The 18,984-nt window shown below is 48.9% G+C and overlaps 1 protein-coding gene across 1 annotated transcript; it reads left to right on the top strand.

Annotated features, from left to right (window-relative positions):
• Window positions 1-1,720: 1,720 nt before the first annotated feature.
• On the top strand, window positions 1,721-17,732 carry KATNB1 (katanin regulatory subunit B1; the record flags this gene model as incomplete). The annotated part of the gene is made up of 19 exons (XM_079541588.1): window positions 1,721-1,760; window positions 3,435-3,565; window positions 5,141-5,258; window positions 8,059-8,159; window positions 8,728-8,769; window positions 10,356-10,439; window positions 10,845-10,960; window positions 11,441-11,512; window positions 11,738-11,888; window positions 12,292-12,479; window positions 12,608-12,738; window positions 13,532-13,582; window positions 13,757-13,833; window positions 14,458-14,577; window positions 15,160-15,309; window positions 15,605-15,681; window positions 16,088-16,162; window positions 16,893-17,009; window positions 17,600-17,732. 19 exons carry the CDS (start codon window positions 1,721-1,723, stop codon window positions 17,730-17,732), a joined length of 1,974 nt encoding a protein of 657 aa, XP_079397714.1.
• Between the last annotated feature and the right edge of the window lie 1,252 nt (window positions 17,733-18,984).

Genomic DNA, 18,984 nt, shown 5'->3' with positions numbered 1-18,984 from the left:
ACACATGAGATACAGCATGAGTCAGAGCAGATGAGACTTTGTTTATGCCTGCTGCCTATTTTAAGTCATAGATACTTTAATCAGCTTTTATAGAGAACCCCAATGACTGCCTTTTTTATTGCAACAGAATCATTTTCTCTTGCACTGTTCTCATTGTAGAAAGCCACCTAGCAGAAGAAACTCATTATGCTTAATCCAAATATCACAGGTCATTAAAATCTACCACCTTGCCCTTGCACAGGGTGGCATCCAATTAGGTGTTGATGGAAGGATGATGCACTCCTTTTGTGTGCAGCGTCTGTGTCTCCTGGGGAGGTGGCTGACACCACAGCAATTCTCTGGGTGTGACTGAGCCTCCCAGCCCCTGGGTTTTGCAGCTCTCAGGGCTTTTGTGACAGCACCTGGCATCCTCAGGTGCCTGACAAGAGCAGCTCAGGGCTGCATCCCTCTGTCAGTGCTTTGCTGGCGTGGTGACCTAATGCAGCTAGGTCACATAGAGAGAAAGCTCTTACCACAGAATCATAGAACAGCCTGGGTTGAAAAGGGCCACAATACTCATCCAGTTCCAACCCCCTGCTGTGTGCAGGTCACCAACCAGCAGCCCAGGCTGCCCAGAGCCACATCCAGCCTGGCCTTGAATGCCTGCAGGGATGGGGCATCCACAGCCTCCTTGGGCAACCTGTGCCAGTGCCTCACCACCCTCTGAGTGAAAAACTTCCTCCTCCTCTGTGACAGATAAATACGGTTACCAGGGTAAGAACACAGCACTGAAGTAATTAAAGGAATAGAAGGAGTGAGCCAAAACAATTCCTGAACCACAAAGAGTGAACTCCTGGAGAATGACGGACCCCAGAGAACTGAGGAGGAAAGAAATGCTGAGGGCTCAGGAAGCAGGAGAAGAGCAAGCCAGCCTGCGAGGATTAAATCAGCATTAACTCAATAGCAGATGCCAGAACAAATTAACTTAGAAATCCTGTTACGGGCAACCGCTGGGGACACAGCTGCCTGCCAAGAAGCAGCCAATGCACACTGCAGAGAGCAGCACTGCACCACCCAGCTGCGTGTCCATTCCCACCTGACGGGAACCCGAGCGCAGCCACGTCACCCTTCTCAGCACCCACAAACCTAAAAAAAAGAAAATTAAAATTAAAATTAAAAAAAACCCCACAACAACAAAAAGAAAACCCCGCAGCGACCCAATCTCCGCCCCTCTTTATTGGCTGGGCCGGAAAAGCTCCTCGAAAAAGCCGCGCTGCGAATGGTCAGCCGCTCTGTGGTTCCCATGGCAACCTGCCATCCCTCGTCTCCCATTGGTCGAGCGCCTGACAGAACCCCGGCAACCGCACGGCGCGGCGGTTCCGCGGGACAGAGCGGCACCGCGGATTGGCTTGGACGCCGGAGAGTAAGGGCGGCTCTGATTGGCGGAAGCCGGGCGGTGGCGGGGCGTGCCCGAGGTTGGCGGTGGGGGGCCGGTTGCCAGGGCCCGGTTGCCAGGCGCCGGGCAAGAAGGGGCAACGGGGGGCAGGTCGGGGCATCCGAGCCTTGCGAGCGGACGGCTGCGGGTCCGTCGGCCTCCACGGGCCGCCCCGCGGGGATCGGCGGCGAGGAGAAGCTCGAAGGGAGGCGGCGGAGCTGCGGATGGTGGCGGGGGAGCGGCCGTGCTAGGACGCGGCGGGGGTCGAGCCCCGAGCCGGGCGCGGAGCCTGGCGGCCGGCGGGAGATGGCAGCGGCCGTCGTCACCAAGACGGCCTGGAAGCTGCGTGAGTGGCGGGGGGACGCGGGGGGGGGAACCGGCTGTTGGGAGCGGGCCTGGGCCGGGAGGTGGCACTGCACCGAGGTGAGCCGCCCGTGCCCTGTGTGAGGGGCGGAAAAGCGGATTTCTGTGCCGTCCTGCTGAAATTGCAGCTGTGGGAACCGCCGGCAGCAGATCGACACGTCGCGGTGCTGGGCTCTGCCCTCCCTCGGCGTCCTCTTCAGAGTCCGTGGTGCTGCTGGGGGGCTCGGTGGCGTTGTGACCCCGAGAAAAGGCCCTGGGGCTGAGGGGAGGAGGGCCCACGTGTGGGCTGGGGTTGGGGCTTCAGTCGTGACACTGAAACATCCGCTCTACTGCGAAGAATGAAACCAGGAAGAGGAAAAGCACGGGGTGCTGATGCATTCCTATTGGTAGCAGCAGCGCTCAGCATCTGTACTTAACTTTTTTACAAGTGAGTTGGTCTCTCAGTACTAATTGTACTGCTTGTTGCCTTTGATTCTTTGCACACGTACCTCCTTCAGCGTCGTCCTGAGGAAGATTGGTCTTTCATCACAGAGCACACGTACTTTCAGCTTGGCTCATCTCGTTTAAGTCCATTTACCTGTGTAATTTGAAAGGTGTTCCTCCAGCTGAAGTGAAAGTTGCGCAGTTTTGCTTTCAGAAAAACACTCAGAGCCTGAGATCAAAGCAGATGTAATTATTGCTGCAGCTGTCTGATGGCCCTTTGGATTAGTGGTGTGCTTTACACGGTCACATCGCCCTTCCCACCAGAGCAACCCCAAGCAGAGCTGAATTGATTACTGCCTGCCCCTTTTTTCGACAAATTTCATACCTATTAGGCCAGCAAATGCAGTAAACTCTCAAAGAAGAGAGGAGCCGGGGAAGAAATTGGTAAATACATCTGCCAAAAGCTCCTGCCAAAAATTTGGGTGGATTTTAAAATCCATTATAAAAGTTGATGTCTGTGCAAAAGCGCTCTTTTGGCTTATCTTTTGCCGCACGCTTGCAAGGCTTTCTTTCCTAGAACTCTAGCATTTCCATCTGCCCTCCAGTTCTTAACAGTCTTTTGGCCACATTTGCTTTGGTGCCCCTTCAGATAAACGCCCATCCTTCCTCTGTCTGTGGCATTGCTAAGTTTCACTTTGGCACAGGGAGGCAGCTCCACCTCTCCCTCTGCTGAGTCTGGCACTTTGCTCTGTCAGGTAACAAACTGTATGAGTCCCTCTGGGGTTGGATGCAGCTGTCCAGGTTAGAGTTCTTTTCTAGGAGTGTGTTTCTGCTGCTTACCATTGCAGCTTCTGAAGCAGCTCTGCTGACCCACCTCGGTGCGGAAGGAAAAGCAGCCTCATTGAGCAGGTTGCTGCAGTCTTTAAAAGCTGCTGCATTGCTGCTGGGGAGAGAAGATGCTTTTAGGAAGCCATGTGAGCACTGGAGTCGTGAAGCTTGGCCAGCAAACATCTTAAGTGCAGCAGACAGAGCCCAGAAGGACTGTTTGAAGCCAGATAATAGTGTGACTTCTTATCTGACTTGCAAGCTGCTGCAGCTTGTCTGGTGGAAACTGGAAATGCTTTCCGGAGCAAGAAGATTTTATTTTATTTTATTTTTTTAAACCTTTTTAGAAGGGATGGGGTGGAAAATCTGTAATGTGGATCATCCTAACTGCTTGCTTCATCTTGCGCAGAAGAGATCGTGGCTCACAGCAGCAACGTGTCCTCATTAGTCCTGGGGAAGAAATCGGGCCGGCTGCTGGCAACCGGAGGAGATGACTGTCGGGTCAACGTGTGGTCAGTTAACAAGCCCAACTGTGTCATGGTGAGAGCGGGCCTGCTTCAGCTTCCTGGGGAGGGGAATATTAATTCTGAGATAGGAAAGGTGGGGAACGAGGAAAGAGAGGGGTGTAGGCTGTGGGACTTGTGAATAGAATTTAGCAATGCAAAGCCAGTTGGCCAGATGCTAGCAAAAGTTTGGGACAGAATTTGATTATTAGTGAGGCTGCTGTTCCAAGGATGATCAGGGATGGCTCTGTGCTCCAGCAGAACTTGTATTCTCTCAGATAATAAATACTGAGTCTTCTGTTACTGTGCTGCAGGTAATTACAGTTTTGCATGAGGACAGCTCATCTGGTAGTATGAGCTACAAGGGCCAAATTTGCATCTGGGAGTTTGCCCTCCTAGCAGGAAGCATTTCCACCTGTCCCACAGTCACTTATTGTCAGCACAAAGTTAGAATACTGACTTGACCATAGGCTGGGAAAGCATAATCCTGGGCACAGCACGTTAGGAAGAGTAGGGTTACCACTACAGCACATTTAACAGCTGTCTGTGCTGTATCACTTTTCCTTCAAGTGGGTGTTGTGGAAAAGTATCTAGAGCAAGTGTCCCTCATCACTTGTTTAATTAACAACATAATGTTGCATTATGGAAGGATTTCTCTAGGCAAAGTGAGATAGTGTTGAGATTCGGGGTTGGGATTCACACTTTGAGGAGAAGAGAAAGAAGAGACTTAGCAAGTAGCACTGCAGCTTGATTCCTGTTTGTCCCTCCCTGCACAGTGACAGTCGTAGCCCTGGAATGCTGCAGATCTGCTTGAAATCCAGAGAAATCCCCATTAAAACAGGTGGCTTTCAGCTGCCATCCCCAACTTCTGTACCTGAGTGGAGGCACAGAGCTAGCTTAACTGTTTCAACAGACCTGTGTGAGGATGAGGTAAAGCAGGGGATAATCATATTGCTTAATTGATGAGCAAAAGGCCTATAATAATAGTGTGTACACTGATATTAAATACTAGCCTTTTCAAAATTCTTAGATAATTGGTGAGCTTTCAGATGCTCAAGGATGAAAGAAAATGCATACATGCGAATTATAAGCTCCTGCTTCCAATTAATATTTCAATGATAGCACCATGTTATCATTGTGACATCCAGTGCTGGCAGCAACATGTGGCTCCTTGCTTTTGGGAAGGTTTTGAATGGCCCTGCTTTTGTGCTTGCTTTGATTTTGTAACCTGTTTGTGAGACCTATATGACCCACTTAGAATAAGCACAGTGCCATTGTGCTTGCCTAGCATAATTCCTTTAATATAAGCATGTGTCAGCCTCATCTGGGCATCTGCACTTAATGTTTAGCTGCACATGTTTCTGTTGATGCAGCCTTGAAAAAAATCAGTGTTCCAGCAAGTGGGATAACATGGAAGATGGTGCACAGTGCTAGCTGCAGGGATGGTCTTTGGGATGCTCTACCAGCTGCTGAGGAAAAAGGAGCAGTGGCACAACCAGCTGGTCCCAACTAAATAGCTTCCAGTTGAGCGTGAGCTGTGCCACTGGGGACTTAAACAGTGCCCAGATCTGTGTCAGTGACCACTGCTTGTGACCTGTGGTTTTTATTGCAGAGCTTGTCAGGCCACACAACACCCATTGAGAGCCTACAGATCAGTGCCAAGGAGGAACTTCTTGTTGCAGGGTCCCAGTCAGGATCCATTCGAGTCTGGGACCTGGAAGCTGCCAAAAGTATGTTGCCATGAGTTTTCTCTTCTATTAATACATACATTTCTGCCATATCTTTATGCTCAATGTTTATGCCAACTCACAGCATTCCTAATGTAAGAAGAAATGCCCAGCCTTGCTTTTGTTTTCAGTACTGTTAGAGGGCATTTGTGGAATTCCTGCTTGAAACAGTAGAGGTCTGTGTACATACTGAAGGAGAAATCTGTGCATTTATTGTGGAGATGGAGATAAGGAAGTAGCTTCCAGGATTTTGACCTCATCTGAGATTGAAATCTGTGTTCCAGATAAGTTTTTCTACACATCAGGAATAACAGGGCATATATAAATGGTACTCGTACCTTCAGCCTTAATGGAAGGATATACTTAACACTAAAATCAGAATGAAAATCTGTTAGGTTCTACACAAGTCCAGGCACCTCCTGCTTGCTGACCTCTTGCTCTCACTTTCAGGTGAGATCTTTCCTTTTTTCTTCAATGTAATTTTGAGGAATTTTTTTTTCTTCAGTTTTTCTCCCTTTCTGCCCTTGCACAGCACAGAAGGAGACAAAGATCTAACTTGCATTAAATTGTAGAAGCTGTGAACTCATCAGGCTCTGATCCTTTAGAGGACAGCTCCAACAAATTTGCTTAAGTACTGTGAATTCCTTGAGTGGAGTCCAGCAGAAATGCTACATGGAATCACTCAGATTGGAAAAGACCTTAAAGATCATCAAGTCTGACTGCAACCTGACCATGCTACCCTAACTCTGACACCCCTCTGCTAAGTCACATCCCTGAGCACCACCTCCAGACAGTTTTTAAACACACCCAGGGATGGCGACTCAACCACCTCCCTGTGGAGCCCATTCCAGTGCTTAACAACTCTTTCTGTAAAGAAGCTTTTCCTGATATCCAACCTAAACTTACCCTGGTGCAACTTGAAGCCATTTCCCCTCTTCCTGTCACCAGTGAGAAGAGATCAGCCCCTATTTGCTGTAAGCACCTTTCAGGTATTGGAAGAGAACAATAAGGTCTCCTCCCAGCCTCTTTTCCCCCAGACCAAACAGCCCCAGTTCCTTCAGTCTCTCCTCACAGGCCATATTCTCCAAGCCCTTCACCAGCCTTGCTGCCCTTCTCTGCACCTGCTCCAGCACCTCCGTGTCCTTTCTGTACTGAGGTGCCCAAAACTGGACGCAGAACTCGAAGTGAGGCCTCACCAATGCCAAGTACAGGGGCAGGATGACTTCCCTCATCCTTCTCACCACAGCATTCCTGATGCAAGCCAGGATGCCTTTGTCTTCTTGGCCACCTGGGCACACTGCTGGCTCATATCCAACATCCATCAGTACACTGAGATCCCTTTCTGTCAGGCAGCTTTCCAGTCACTGCTCCTGAAGCCTGGAGGGTTGCTGTGACCAAAATGCAGGGCCCGACACTTGGCCCTATTGAAACTCTTACAGTTAACCTTGGCCCATCGGTCCAGTCTATCCAGATCCCCCTACAGTGCCTTTCTCCCCTCAAGCAGATTAATACTCCCTCCCAACTTGGTGTCATCTGCAAGCTTTCTGAAGGTGCACTCAATCCCCTCATCAAGATTATTCATAAAGATGTTAAATAGAAGCAGCCCCAGGACCAGGCCCTGGAAGACACCGCTCATGACTGGCTGCCAACTGGATTTAACTCTATTGACAGCAACTCTTTGGGCCCGGCCATCAGCCAGTGTTTCACCCAGCTCATCCAAACCATGGGCAGCTAGTTTTACCATGAGGATGTTGTAGTTTGATTCTTACTCATCATGAGTTGAAGAAACAAAGCAAACAGCTGGTGTCACAGAAAACAAAGAGCACTTTTATCATTCAGTTAGAATCAGTTCAGTTACAACTGAGTTTGACTCTACCAGTGCAGAGTAACTGATCTAGCTGGAGTTAGTAGTAGGCCTATGGACCAGCATCTGTGCTAATGAGCATTCCAAATCTGGCTCAAGCTAATTGGTACCAGGGGAACCATGACGTGGTCCCAGATGACTGGTGGTAGGAAGAGATTGTCCCTGTCATTATATGAGCAATTTTTGCTTCTCAACATTGACTTCTGCTCTCAGAGATAGATGTACCTGTTCAACGGGTCCCTTCTGGTTTCCAGAATTACAAGAGCATTACTTTGTTGATGGCTTGCTCAAATAGTGGGTCATTTTCTTCACCTCCTGCTTTCTGAGTGCCCATTCCCACTCTGTAAGCAGGAAGGAGCAGTTGAAGGAGCCTGATGCAAATACTGCAGCATAAGAGGTGGAAGTCAGGCTTGTGCAGAGCACTCAAAAAGGGCCCATCTGATATCCACAGGGTGAATGGTGTCCCTTCCACTTCCTGGCTGGAACTACCCCACCTACTGTTTTGCTCTTTACGACGAGTGGAAAGACAACACTGTCAGACAGCTGCCTCTAAGCATACCTTTTTAGTTTTATTTTCAGATTGGTCACAGCTGAATTCTATTCATGGTTTCCATACCTGAGGACAGGGATTTCATTAGGAGTGTTGAATATTCCCTGTTCATTGCAGAGGAGTTGAATTAAATGACCTTTAAAGATCCCCTGAAACTCAGCTGGTTTTAAGACTGTATGAACATGGGCCCCTATTGCTGTTTCTGTGCATTGTGAGGGTAGAGTTGGAGGCATTTTGGTAGAATAATACATAGAGACGAATAACCCATATGTAGCATTTGTTTTGCAGTGAGGACAGTCTTACTAAACTCCTGCATGTTGTTGAGGTGAGATGAGGTACTAAATACTTGCTCCTAATTCTTTCTGCCTGCTTTGCTTCTCCTTTCCCAGTTCTTCGTACACTACTTGGTCACAAAGCAAACATCTGCAGCCTTGACTTCCATCCTTATGGAAGTTTCGTGGCATCTGGCTCTCTGGATACAGACATTAAGGTAAAGCTTGCCTTCCTCTAGAGATTACTCTCTTTACTTGCAGCCTTTTTGTTATGAAGAGAACCAGAGCATGTCTTGTGCTGAGCTGCTGGTAGATGATGTACATCTTCATTAGTGTTTGTGTGGGGGCAGGGCATTTGTGAGTGCTTGTGAAATTCATGCATGTGTCTTCACAGTGGTAACTCATGAGTGTGACTCCTCAGCTGTGGAATGTGGCTTGTTCCACAGGGCTCAGGGTAGGTGCCTGCTGTGAGCTGGTGTCAGCAAGCACAGAACAGATGTACTCATCACTGTGGAGTGCACCTGCTTAAGCAGGCTGGTATTTATCTGCAGCAGCAGAGCTTCTGTAGTAGGAAATACCTTGCAGAAGTGATTCTCACTTGGGAAATTAGGCTAGGAAATGTAGCTGGAGTGAGCAGGGCTTTAGCAGCCCCTCCAGCAATTTCTATCTATTCTACTATCAGCTGTCTGCTATCAGTAGTAGATTGATAGTATGTTTTGGCAGGGCTCTTGCACCCCCAGCCATGTACCTTTCTAAGCATATTTTGTTTGCTTTTTCCCCCCGTAGCTGTGGGACGTACGAAGAAAAGGCTGCATCTTCAAGTATAAGGTAAAACATTATCAGGAGAAAGATTTCTTCCTTCTCTAGGGCTTGTGGGCAAACCTTGGAGGGATGATGTGCAATTAACTTTTTAGTTTCCTGATATAAAAACAAGGTCTGCATGTGAAGTGGTCTAATAAAGCTCTGTAGACCTTTGAACTGTATGGGAACACAAAATGGGTATCATAGGAGTTAATGTACTTCAGTCTGGCTGGCTTCCATGAGTAAGAGTTTCTTCATGCTCTGACTGCTATCACCATGAAGTCCCCCCTGCACTGATGTAACAGGATTATAATGCAGAGTGGCACAGTCTTTGGCTTCAGCAAATAAGAACAAGCCCAAAATGCAACAGATACAGAAATGAAGGAAAAGAGCTTCTTACCTTTGGAAGGCTTCAAGTATGCAGGGGCCTCCAACAAGAGATGCCCTCACCTCCACTGCCAACCCTTAAATGAGGTCTGGGAAGGGATGGATGCTGGTTCCACCCCTTCCAGTCACTCAGGTTCATTGCTTGCACCTGAGCTCCCCTGAGTTGGCCCTGCCTTCCCACCAGGTGCTCAATCACTGTTTCAGGGTTTGACTTGACATTTCCACTACAGCTGACATGATTCTATTCATGGAGCTTTCTTCTCCCCAAAGAACGATATGTTAATTATATATTATTATATATACATCCCATCTAGAAGCCAGTGTATTAACATCTCATGTGTCTTAACAAAGAAATCTGGTTAGCTTCAATTTGATTCTCATCGGCCACAGCAGCCCCATGCAGCACTATGGGCTTGGGGCTGAGTGGCTGGATGACTGTGAAGAGGAAAGGGACCTGGGGGTGTTGGTTGATGCTCGGCTGAACATGAGCCCACAGTGTGCCCAGGTGCACACAACAGCATCCTGGCCTGCATTAGGAGTAGTGTGGCCAGCAGGAGCAGGGAGCTCATTGCCCTGTACTCAGCACTGGTGAGGCTGCACCTCGAGTATTGTGTTCAGTTTTAGGCCCTTCACTACAAGAAAGACATTGAGGCCCTGAAATGTGTCCACAGAAGGGCAATAAAACTGGTGAGGGGTCTGGAGCACAAGTCTGATGAGGAACGGCTGAGGGAGCTGGGATTGTTTAGCCTGGAGAAGAGGAGGCTCAAGGAGACCTCATCGTGCACTGCAGCTTCCTGAAGGGAGGTTGTGATGAGGAGGGGTTCGACCTCTTCTCCCAGACAACAAACAGGACCCAAAGAAATGGCCACAAGTTGCACCAGAGAAAATTTAGATTATGTATAAGGAAAAACTTTTTCTCTCAGAGAGCGATCAGGTGCTGGAATGGTTGGCCAGGGAGGTGGTGGAGTCTCCATCCTGGTAGTGTTCAAGAGGTGTCTGCTGCGAGATATGGTTTAGTAGCTTAGTGGTAGTAATGGTGAGAGAAGGACAGCTGGATTACTGTCTTGTAGGTCCTTTCTAACCTTGTGATTCTATGATTCTGTATCAAAAGACAAAAGCCAGAATTCCATCCAAAGGAAGGAAAAAGAAAAAGAAAAAGAAAAAGAAAAAGAAAAAGAAAAGAAAAAGAAACCACAGGAAAATTCTTTTTGTTTTTCTGGTGGCAGAGTCACACACAAGCAGTGAGATGCCTCCGATTTAGTCCTGATGGCAAGTGGTTAGCCTCTGCTGCTGATGATCACACTGTCAAGGTAATTCATTATGACATCTCCCTCACCTGATGTGAATACTGGACTTGCTGGTTGGTTGGCTGGCTGAACGAGGCATTACCAACAGTCCCTCATAGCCCCCTTTTGTTCGTTAGGCAGCTGGCTGGGCTCTGTGACTTTGCCAGGACAAGTGTTTATTGGGGATCGTGTCCAGTGGCCCGCAGCATCCCCACATGAGTTACGTGTGATGAAGTGTCCTTGTCCAGCAGATATGTTGGCACGATGCTCATGAAAATTCAGGTTTTTATGATGGTAGAATTGTGATCCCTAAACGTGGCAAGAGTCATCTTAGTAAAAGTTGCTAAATAAATGTACTTATTCATTAGTAATGTTGACTAAGTTGGATATACCATATCAATTTCTGGCTCTGTCCTTACTTTCTTCCAGCTGTGGGATCTGACTGCTGGAAAGGTAATGTTCGAGTTCACAGGACATTCTGGCCCAGTCAGTGTTGTTGAATTCCATCCCAGTGAATACCTTTTGGCTTCTGGCAGCTCTGACAGGTAAAGACAGAGGAAAGAGAAGAAAGGGAATTGTTGATAACACTTCCCTTTCCTGATGCCCTTCCTTTTAGGAACACGGCAAGCAGGAATGTCACACGACTCAAACCATTGCAAGAGCGTGTCACCTAGCCAACAGCATGACATACTTGTGATGTACAGAATATAGAGCTCTTCTCATCCAAAACTGCTCATGCTCCCTGCCATGCCAGAAAACAGTGCAGTGGGCTCGAGTGGCTCACTAATCCTGTGTGTATAGCAGGCAGCCCTCTGCTTCTGCTCTAAAAACCTATACATTTCTAGAGCCTCTAAGCATCTTGGGCTGGACTTACAGATCTTAGCTACACTGGTCCTCTGTGCAAGTTCATCATGCATGCACAACAGTGGAATTTGTTGTGGTTTTGGGTGGGTTACTTTAATACTTGATCCCAAGGCAGATTTCCAGACAGATGAGCAATGATTTTTATTCTGTCCTGTGCACAGGACCATTCGTTTCTGGGACTTGGAGAAGTTTCATGTTGTGAGCTGTATTGAAGAGGAGGCTACTCCTGTCAGGTATGTTAAATTCCTACCACAGTAAAATTCCTACCAGGCAGAGACCAAAACTGGGGCTGGACTGGAGATTTTGTGAGAGGGAAAGCTGTGGAGAGAAATTTGAACCAGTTCACCAGATGCTTACTGAGAATAGTGCTGGAGGTGTTCAGAGAAGTCAGGATACAGCCCTGGGCAGTGCGCGGCGTTGGAAAGTTGTGTCTAAATTCTCCATCTGCCTTCTCCCAGGTGTGTTCTTTTCAACCCAGATGGCTGCTGTTTGTATGGTGGCTACCAGGATTCTCTGCGTGTATACGGCTGGGAGCCAGAGCGCTGCTTTGATGTGGTCTTAGTGAACTGGGGAAAAGTGGCTGACCTAGCTATCTGCAACAACCAGCTGGTAAGACACCGTTTGTGAGGAGCTGGGGAGGGGGGGGTTGCAAAACATGAGATAAATCCTCCTGCTTGCAGGCCTCCTGACCTGTAAGGCTGTGTCAGACTGCAAGCAGCCATGCAGTGTGTCCAGTGCTTAGACAAAGCTTCTGGGCTTGTTTTTTTTTTTTTCAGGAGCTTTGTGCTCCACTTCATCTTTGTTTTCTGGAGGAAAGAAGGGGGACTTAGCTTGACCACTACCAGATGACACTGTATGTTTTGTCAGAGCGTTTCATGAAACACTGGCTGTTTGCAACTGAAGAAGCCAAAGTACTGACTTGGCACGTTCTCAAGCACTGTCACTCTGATCTCAGAAGGGCTGACGTGGTCCGTGCTGTTCAGTGAACTACCTTGATCTTTTGCCTCTGCAGATAGGAGTTTCCTGTGCACAAAGCACAGTCTCTTCCTTTGTTGTGGATCTCAGCAGAGTCACAAAATCAGGTTCAGTTCCTCATGGGCTGCTCAGGAACGACGAGCCCCTGTCTCAGCCCACCCCTACAGGGTCCTCCCTTCGTCGCAGCTATGACAGACCCTCAACTAGCTGCAGCAAGCCTCAGAGGTAAGGGAAATCTGCTTTGTTGTAACTTCAACATTGTAAGGAAACGTAGAAGGAGCTCAGTGCTTCTGTTCTGTCTCACAGGGGCCGTGAGGGACGTGCCCTTATAGCATCTCTTTCTTTCACAGTAGAGTGAAGCACAGTTCAGAGAGCGAGAGACGCAGTCCCAGTAGTGAAGAGGAGCGGGATGAGAAGGAATCCAAGGCTGAGATCCAGAACCCAGAGGATTACAAAGAGATCTTCCAGCCCAAGAATGCCATCTGTTAGTACTGTGGCTTATTGTGCTTTTGAGTGATGTGGCTAGTTCAGAGCAGTAGGCACTAAACTGATTCGGCAGCAGTGAACTTTGGTGCACTGTAATAATGGCTGCATCTGTGACCTGAGGGAGTTTAGAAGCCTTCACTGTTCTGTGCTTGGACTGTGAACCAAAGCATGTTGGCAAACTTCTGAAAGGTTACCCCTTTACTAGGATGCAGTGATGTCTGATTGAAGTCTGGCCCAGAATGCAGAGCTCCATTGTAAGCATGGAGCCTTCCTGTCCTGGTTAGGTAGCATCGCTGTATTGCAGGATCTTCTCTTTGCTTAGAATTCTGGTATGTGTAAAATCAGCAGCCCCTGTTAAAGAAGGAAAGGTAAAATGTTTTTTGAAAGCGATAATTGTTGTTTAGGAGGCACAGAGCAATGCCTGTATCTCATTTTCTGTTAATGAAGAAAATGAGATACTCTTTATAAGGAAATCACTATTTCTATTTACTTTGGTAAATGAGTTTATTTGGAGGTGAATGTTTTTCCCAATGTGATTTGCTGTGACAGTGCCTTGTGCTTCATCATTCTACAGCAGTGAGCTACACGAGTCAGTTTTGTCCCATCCATGAAGGCTAAAAGCCTTTGGCTAAATTCAACAATAGCGTCAAGGTCTGCAGAAGATAACTGCTTGCTGTATCTCTGATTGCCCTAATCAGTGGAGCTGCTGGAGATCTCCCAGCTCCAAGGCTGACCTATTACTAATCTGTAGCCTTGGATGACTCTGTCATTTATTTTCTCTTTCTCCGTAGCTCGAACTCCTCCTCGAATGAATGAACCCTTTCCAGCCCCCCCAGAGGATGGTGAGTTTGAAAATAACAGCTTGGTGGGGATGAGGTTAATGGTTCTTCAAACGGGGAGAGTTGCACGTCTGCAGTGATCACTAATTGTAGACCAGCTTTGCAATGCCTGCACTCTAAGCTTCTCTTGTGAGGAACAATCAATTTCTCCTTTCCCTCTTCTTTCTGTCTTGATAGAGCCTGTTACTGCAAAGGAAGCAGCAAAGCCTAACCAACCTGTGGAAGTCCAGACCCCGTTGCCAAAGCAAGAGCTTGTACGTACAGTATAATCTGCTAATGGCTGTTCACACCCCTGCTGTGAGAGATTGGTGAATTCTAGAAGCTTTGCTATTTTTAATCAGGCTCATTCCTCTTTCTAAAAATAGTAAAAGTGCAGCTTCATTCTTAGTCCATCCACGTGTCTCACCTGAGCAGCAGACTTGAAGGCTGGGCCTTCAGCAGATGATGGCTGTACTGCATTTGTTTCCTTCTCATATGATGATATTTCTTCCTTCAACTCAAGTAGGGGCACTCTGAAGAGAACTCAGGTGCTACATTTCTGCAGGCACTCAAACTGAGACTGTGATGGCCAGAATCTCAAGCAGCTCCTGGGAGCCAGACAGGATGTTCTGGCTTCTTTAGAATTCTCTCTGCCTTCAGGCTGGCCGCAGCCCATTGCCCTCATTTTTTAGCCAGTAACAATGACAGCATTCAGCACTTCTGCTGGAGTGTCTGCCTGTTCTTTGCAAACCTCCATTGAGGCCTGATGTGTACTCGAGGGATATTTTATTGCCTTCTAACCCATACCAGCAAATGGGAAACTGTTTTGAGGGGAAAGAAGGCATGAGGCTACGGCCATGTTCCTGCTGCTAGAACTTCTGTCCCAATTTCTCCTGCAGCCTGAGCCAATTCAGAGGCCACCAATTGCTTCATCAACTCCTCTGCCCAGGGCAGAGCCATCAGTTATTCCTGCAGCCAGGAACGAGCCCATTGGCCTGAAAGCCTCTGACTTCCTACCAGTAAGTATCTTTGGTCAGACGTTTCTCTTGGTGTTGGTGGCATCAGAAAGTGGCTATTCTTGGAGGTGCAGAAGGGTCTTTTAGTTCTGTCTGCAGCCTGCAGTCATTGGCACTGAACGCAGCAGCCAAAGAACATGTCCCCTTCTGCTCTCCTCCTGCTCACACGGTGCTTCCCTTGCCAGCTTCTCTCCTGCCTCCCAGCTGCTTCAACTTGCAGTTCCTGTGGGGTTAGCACCTCAGGGCTGCTGGACCAGCCAGCCCCTTGTGTCAGTGATGGCAGGCTGATGCAAACACAGCAGTGTTGGTCCGTGCTCCTGAGGAATGTGTTATTAAACCAGGGGACAGGGGATGGGACAAAGACACCGAACGAGTCCGCATACTAGACAGTGATTCATGTAGGAAATTGTTGTGTGCCATTACACATACAGCATTATTTCACGACAGTCATTACCTCTTATATCTCGGAGGCCTCTTGGCCCTCTGTACACCAAAACCAACTCTCCTCGAGGACAGAGAAAGCTCTTCCCCTTTCTGTACCATCCTGTTCTGTTATTGCTCCTCTACTGGTGTCTGTATTTTCAGGCTCTGAAAAACCAAAGCCAGACTGAGCTCGTAGATGAAGAAATCATGTCCCAGATCAGGAAAGGCCACAAGACTGTGTGCATGGTGCTCACCAGCCGTCACAAGAATCTGGACACTGTGCGGGCTGTATGGAGCACCAGTGACTTCAAGGCAAGGAGTGGAGAAGCCTGAGGTTCATGAGGGGAGCAGCTGAGCAGCTCCATGGGCTGCTGTGGGACTGCCCCATAGAAAAGATGGGCTCTTACAGTGTCTGTGCCCAGGGGTGTGTTGCAAAGTGCTGCCATGGCCCAGCTGGGCTTGAAAGGTCACAGTGAAACACGGAGAGGGTTATCCTCTCTTCTCTTCATTTCTTCCACTGTGCTTTTTGAAACGTGGCATTTGGTATTTATTACCCTAGTCTAGCCAATTCAGACTTTGCAATAGTTTTCTTCTCCTTCTCTCTCAGAGCTCTGTGGACTCTGCTGTAGCAACCAACGACCTGTCTGTTGTTGTGGACCTCTTGAACATTGTCAACCAGACAGCGTGAGTGCTGGATTGCCGGGATACCAAAGAGCTTTCTGGCTGTGTCAGGAGTGCTGTGCTGCACCTGCCTCGTGTCCAGCTGGCCATGGCAGCATGAAATGTGTGTGCTCGTGGTCTCATCTCCAGCTCTGCAGTGCCACTGACTGCTGGAGTTGCAGAGCCTTTTCTGTTGGTAAATGATGTCTTGTATGGAAAATCAAAGTCTTACGGCTTCATGAAGTGATTCTGCAGGGAGTAAATGAAATGTCAGAACCTGCTGCTTTCTGTCACAAGGGGGAGTTAGTGAACTTGCTCAGTAAACTTGTGCTCAGCTACCTGGACATTTCTGCCAGAAAACTTCGTTTGTGTCAGCTCAACTTTGGAAAGCCTCATGCTCCGACCTTGCAACACATGCTTTTCTTTTCAGGTCTCTCTGGAAGTTGGATTTATGCACTGTCGTTCTGCCTCAGATAGAAAAACTTCTCCAAAGTAAATACGAAAGGTGAGGCCATGAGAACATGGCGTGTTCAGTGGGAGAGATGTGGGTGCTGATAGGAGGGCTCCACGGGGCTTTTTGTGGCTGAAAGAAAACTGTGGAAATTCAGAGCAGGTACACCATGGTGCTGGTACAACACCTGGGAGATAACAGTGGAGTGGCCAAGTGAGTGTTAGGAAATGATATGGGAAGAATGTGTGGGCAGGAAGTCCTCATTAGGAGCAGGATGTTTAGGTTTGGTGTGTGTTGGTGTAGGTGAAGGTAGCTGTGAGCCAGGAAGGGTCTGATAGATACAGACCCAGCGGGCTCTGTGCACTGATGAGAATGAAACTGTCAGCTTGGGACAAGGGAAATGAAATCCCACGGCAGTCTTTGTTGCAGTTAGAAGACTGCTTTGAATTTCATCTTTAGGTGGGAAGGCAGAATGTTGCTTAAGATGGGGTTTTCTATCCTTTCCTGCTAGGAGAGAGGATCCTGCCAGGTACCCTCAGCAGGACATGTCTACTCTTGTGCAGGAAAGTCCCACCTAGCAGGATGTATGCCTTGGGAAAAGGCTCACTTCTCAGTCTCAGCTCCAACTAAGACTGTATTGGCACTTGCTGTTCTCCTTATCTGATTGCAAGTGCTGGAGGGAAGGGGTTGAGTATTTTGTGTGCCCCCCCCCCCCCCCCCCGAACTGGATGTGTGGGAAAGGAATGAAGTTCAGGTGGGGTCTGATTCTCTGTTTGCTTTTCAGTTATGTGCAAACGGGCTGCACCTCCTTGAAACTCATTCTGCAGAGATTCCTGCCACTGATCACCGACATACTTGCTGCACCACCTTCTGTAGGAGTGGACATCACCAGAGAGGAGAGGTAAGCTCTTCCCCTCCACTTGCTCCCTTTTAAACCAGCCTCTTTCCAGTTGAGCTTTGCTCCTTTTCCTCGAGGTTTTGATACTAGACCGGGCATGCCTTTCCCTTTGTCTGCAAATACCAACCTCTCCTGCTCAGAGGAAAAGGCCAAAGACTGCTTTTCTCTCTTTCTCTGTAATGAGTCATACCTAAACAAAGCCCAGGTATGTCAGAAGTAAAACCAGCCAGTGGCTGCACCCTTCACCTCACAAAGCGCAGGAGTTGTCAGCTAGGCCTTGGGCTTCCAGTTCATTCACAGGGTAACCCTGCTCTGAGAACCAGCTCTCCGGAAACAGCACCTCTTTCTTCCTCAGACTTCACTGCCAAAGGGCAAAATAGGCGTGAAGGAGCCCTTGTGAGGATGCCATTCTCCTGCTTCATCAGGATGCGGGCTGGAGACCTGCTGTTCCTGCAGAGTCATGCTCTCATTCCAGTCAGGCCATTTGCAGGGCTTGCATTTTCTCTCCTGCTTGAGATGAATCTCGAGCACTTAGGGAGCAGGCACATCTCCCATGCAGCTAAGCATTCATGCTGTGTCTGCTGTTTTCACAGGCTCCTTAAATGCAGGCTGTGCTATGAGCAGCTGAAGAACATCAGCAACATTGTAAAGAACAAGTCCGGGCTCAGCGGCCGCCATGGCAGTGCCTTCAGAGAACTGCATCTCCTCATGGCTGCGCTGGAGTGACTGCTGCCACCTCCGCAAGTGCAAACACAGGTGGCCAAACTCCCCTCTGTGCTCAGTCTGGCTGGGTTGCACCTCTCTGTGTGTTCATCCTTCCCCACGGCACAGCAGGGAACACAGCTGTGCCTGGCCGGCCGCCTGTCCAGAAGCAGTGCCTGGAGGGGCAGGTGGAAGACTGGAGCGGGGCGATGCGAGGGGACCCGGCTGCACAAAGTCCCTGCTGTGGAGCAGCTTCATTTCAGCTCTTCACCTCACCATCAAGCGCTGTGTCTGTGTGCTGACCTTGCCCTGAGCGGAGGGCTCCAGGCCTGCTGCCGCTTCTCCTTCACCCACGCGTGCTGTTGGTTTTTTGCTGCTTGGCTCTGGCGGCCAGAGCTGCTCCCTGTGCAGCATGCTGAGGACTGCAGCTTCTTCCCCACTGAAGCCTGCTATGGGGGAAGGGCTCTGTCCCTGCAGAAAGGGAAATCCTTTCTGCAGGCAGGTGGGAGCAGCCCCTTTAGCTTGCTGCAAAAAACATCAGCCAGGACACTGTGCCGCTGCACGTGGTGTGGTTACAAGGGCCAATAATACTGAGGGCAAGTTGTCCTCCGGCTTCTCTGCATCCCTGCAAGTAACCCTGCACCCCAGAAGATGGATTTGTGGTCCGCCTGGATCTGTTAACATACATGACTTCATTAGGACTTGTCATACGTGTTTGCCTTTGGGGGTGGAGGAATGGAGGGACATGGACTGATGTCTTTCTGCATCCACTGGTAGGGACATTTTTTTCCCAATAAATGTCTGTCAGAACTTTCTGCCCCTCTTTCTTCTTTCCCGTGGGCAGAGAGGCTCCTGCTGGTGCTTCCCCTGCTCCTCCAGCTCTGTCTCCTCGTTTTGTACACTGGAGCCTGTTCTCTAGGAAACTGTAACTTATAACGAATTTTATTAAAGCATTTGTAACATTTTTTTCTAAAGTGGTGTTATATGCCTCAATCCCCTGCTCTTCTCCTCAGCTTCTGTCTCACAGGGCAGCAGGCCACGTTCTCACCCTTCCTGCCACCAGGCCGCTGTGACTAAGTGGCTGCCATGAGTAAGAGTGACCACGCTCCCTGAGCGCCTTGCAGAAAGCTGTGGGAGGTTTTGCTCTGCCAGGCAGGTCCTGGCCCTGAGAGCAGCTTGGGGCCTGACAGATCTCTGCTCCACACCTGAGTTCTGGCAGCTCTCAAGGCAGGGGGCTCCAGCCTGTAATGACCGGAGCAAGACACGGAGCCCTGGG

Source organism: Tetrao urogallus (assembly GCF_951394365.1).
Source record: "Tetrao urogallus genome assembly, chromosome: 12".
In the NCBI taxonomy this organism is placed as follows: Eukaryota; Metazoa; Chordata; class Aves; order Galliformes; family Phasianidae; genus Tetrao; species Tetrao urogallus.
Note: the sequence above shows the minus strand (reverse complement) of the source record. Positions and strands in the feature narration are given on the sequence as shown.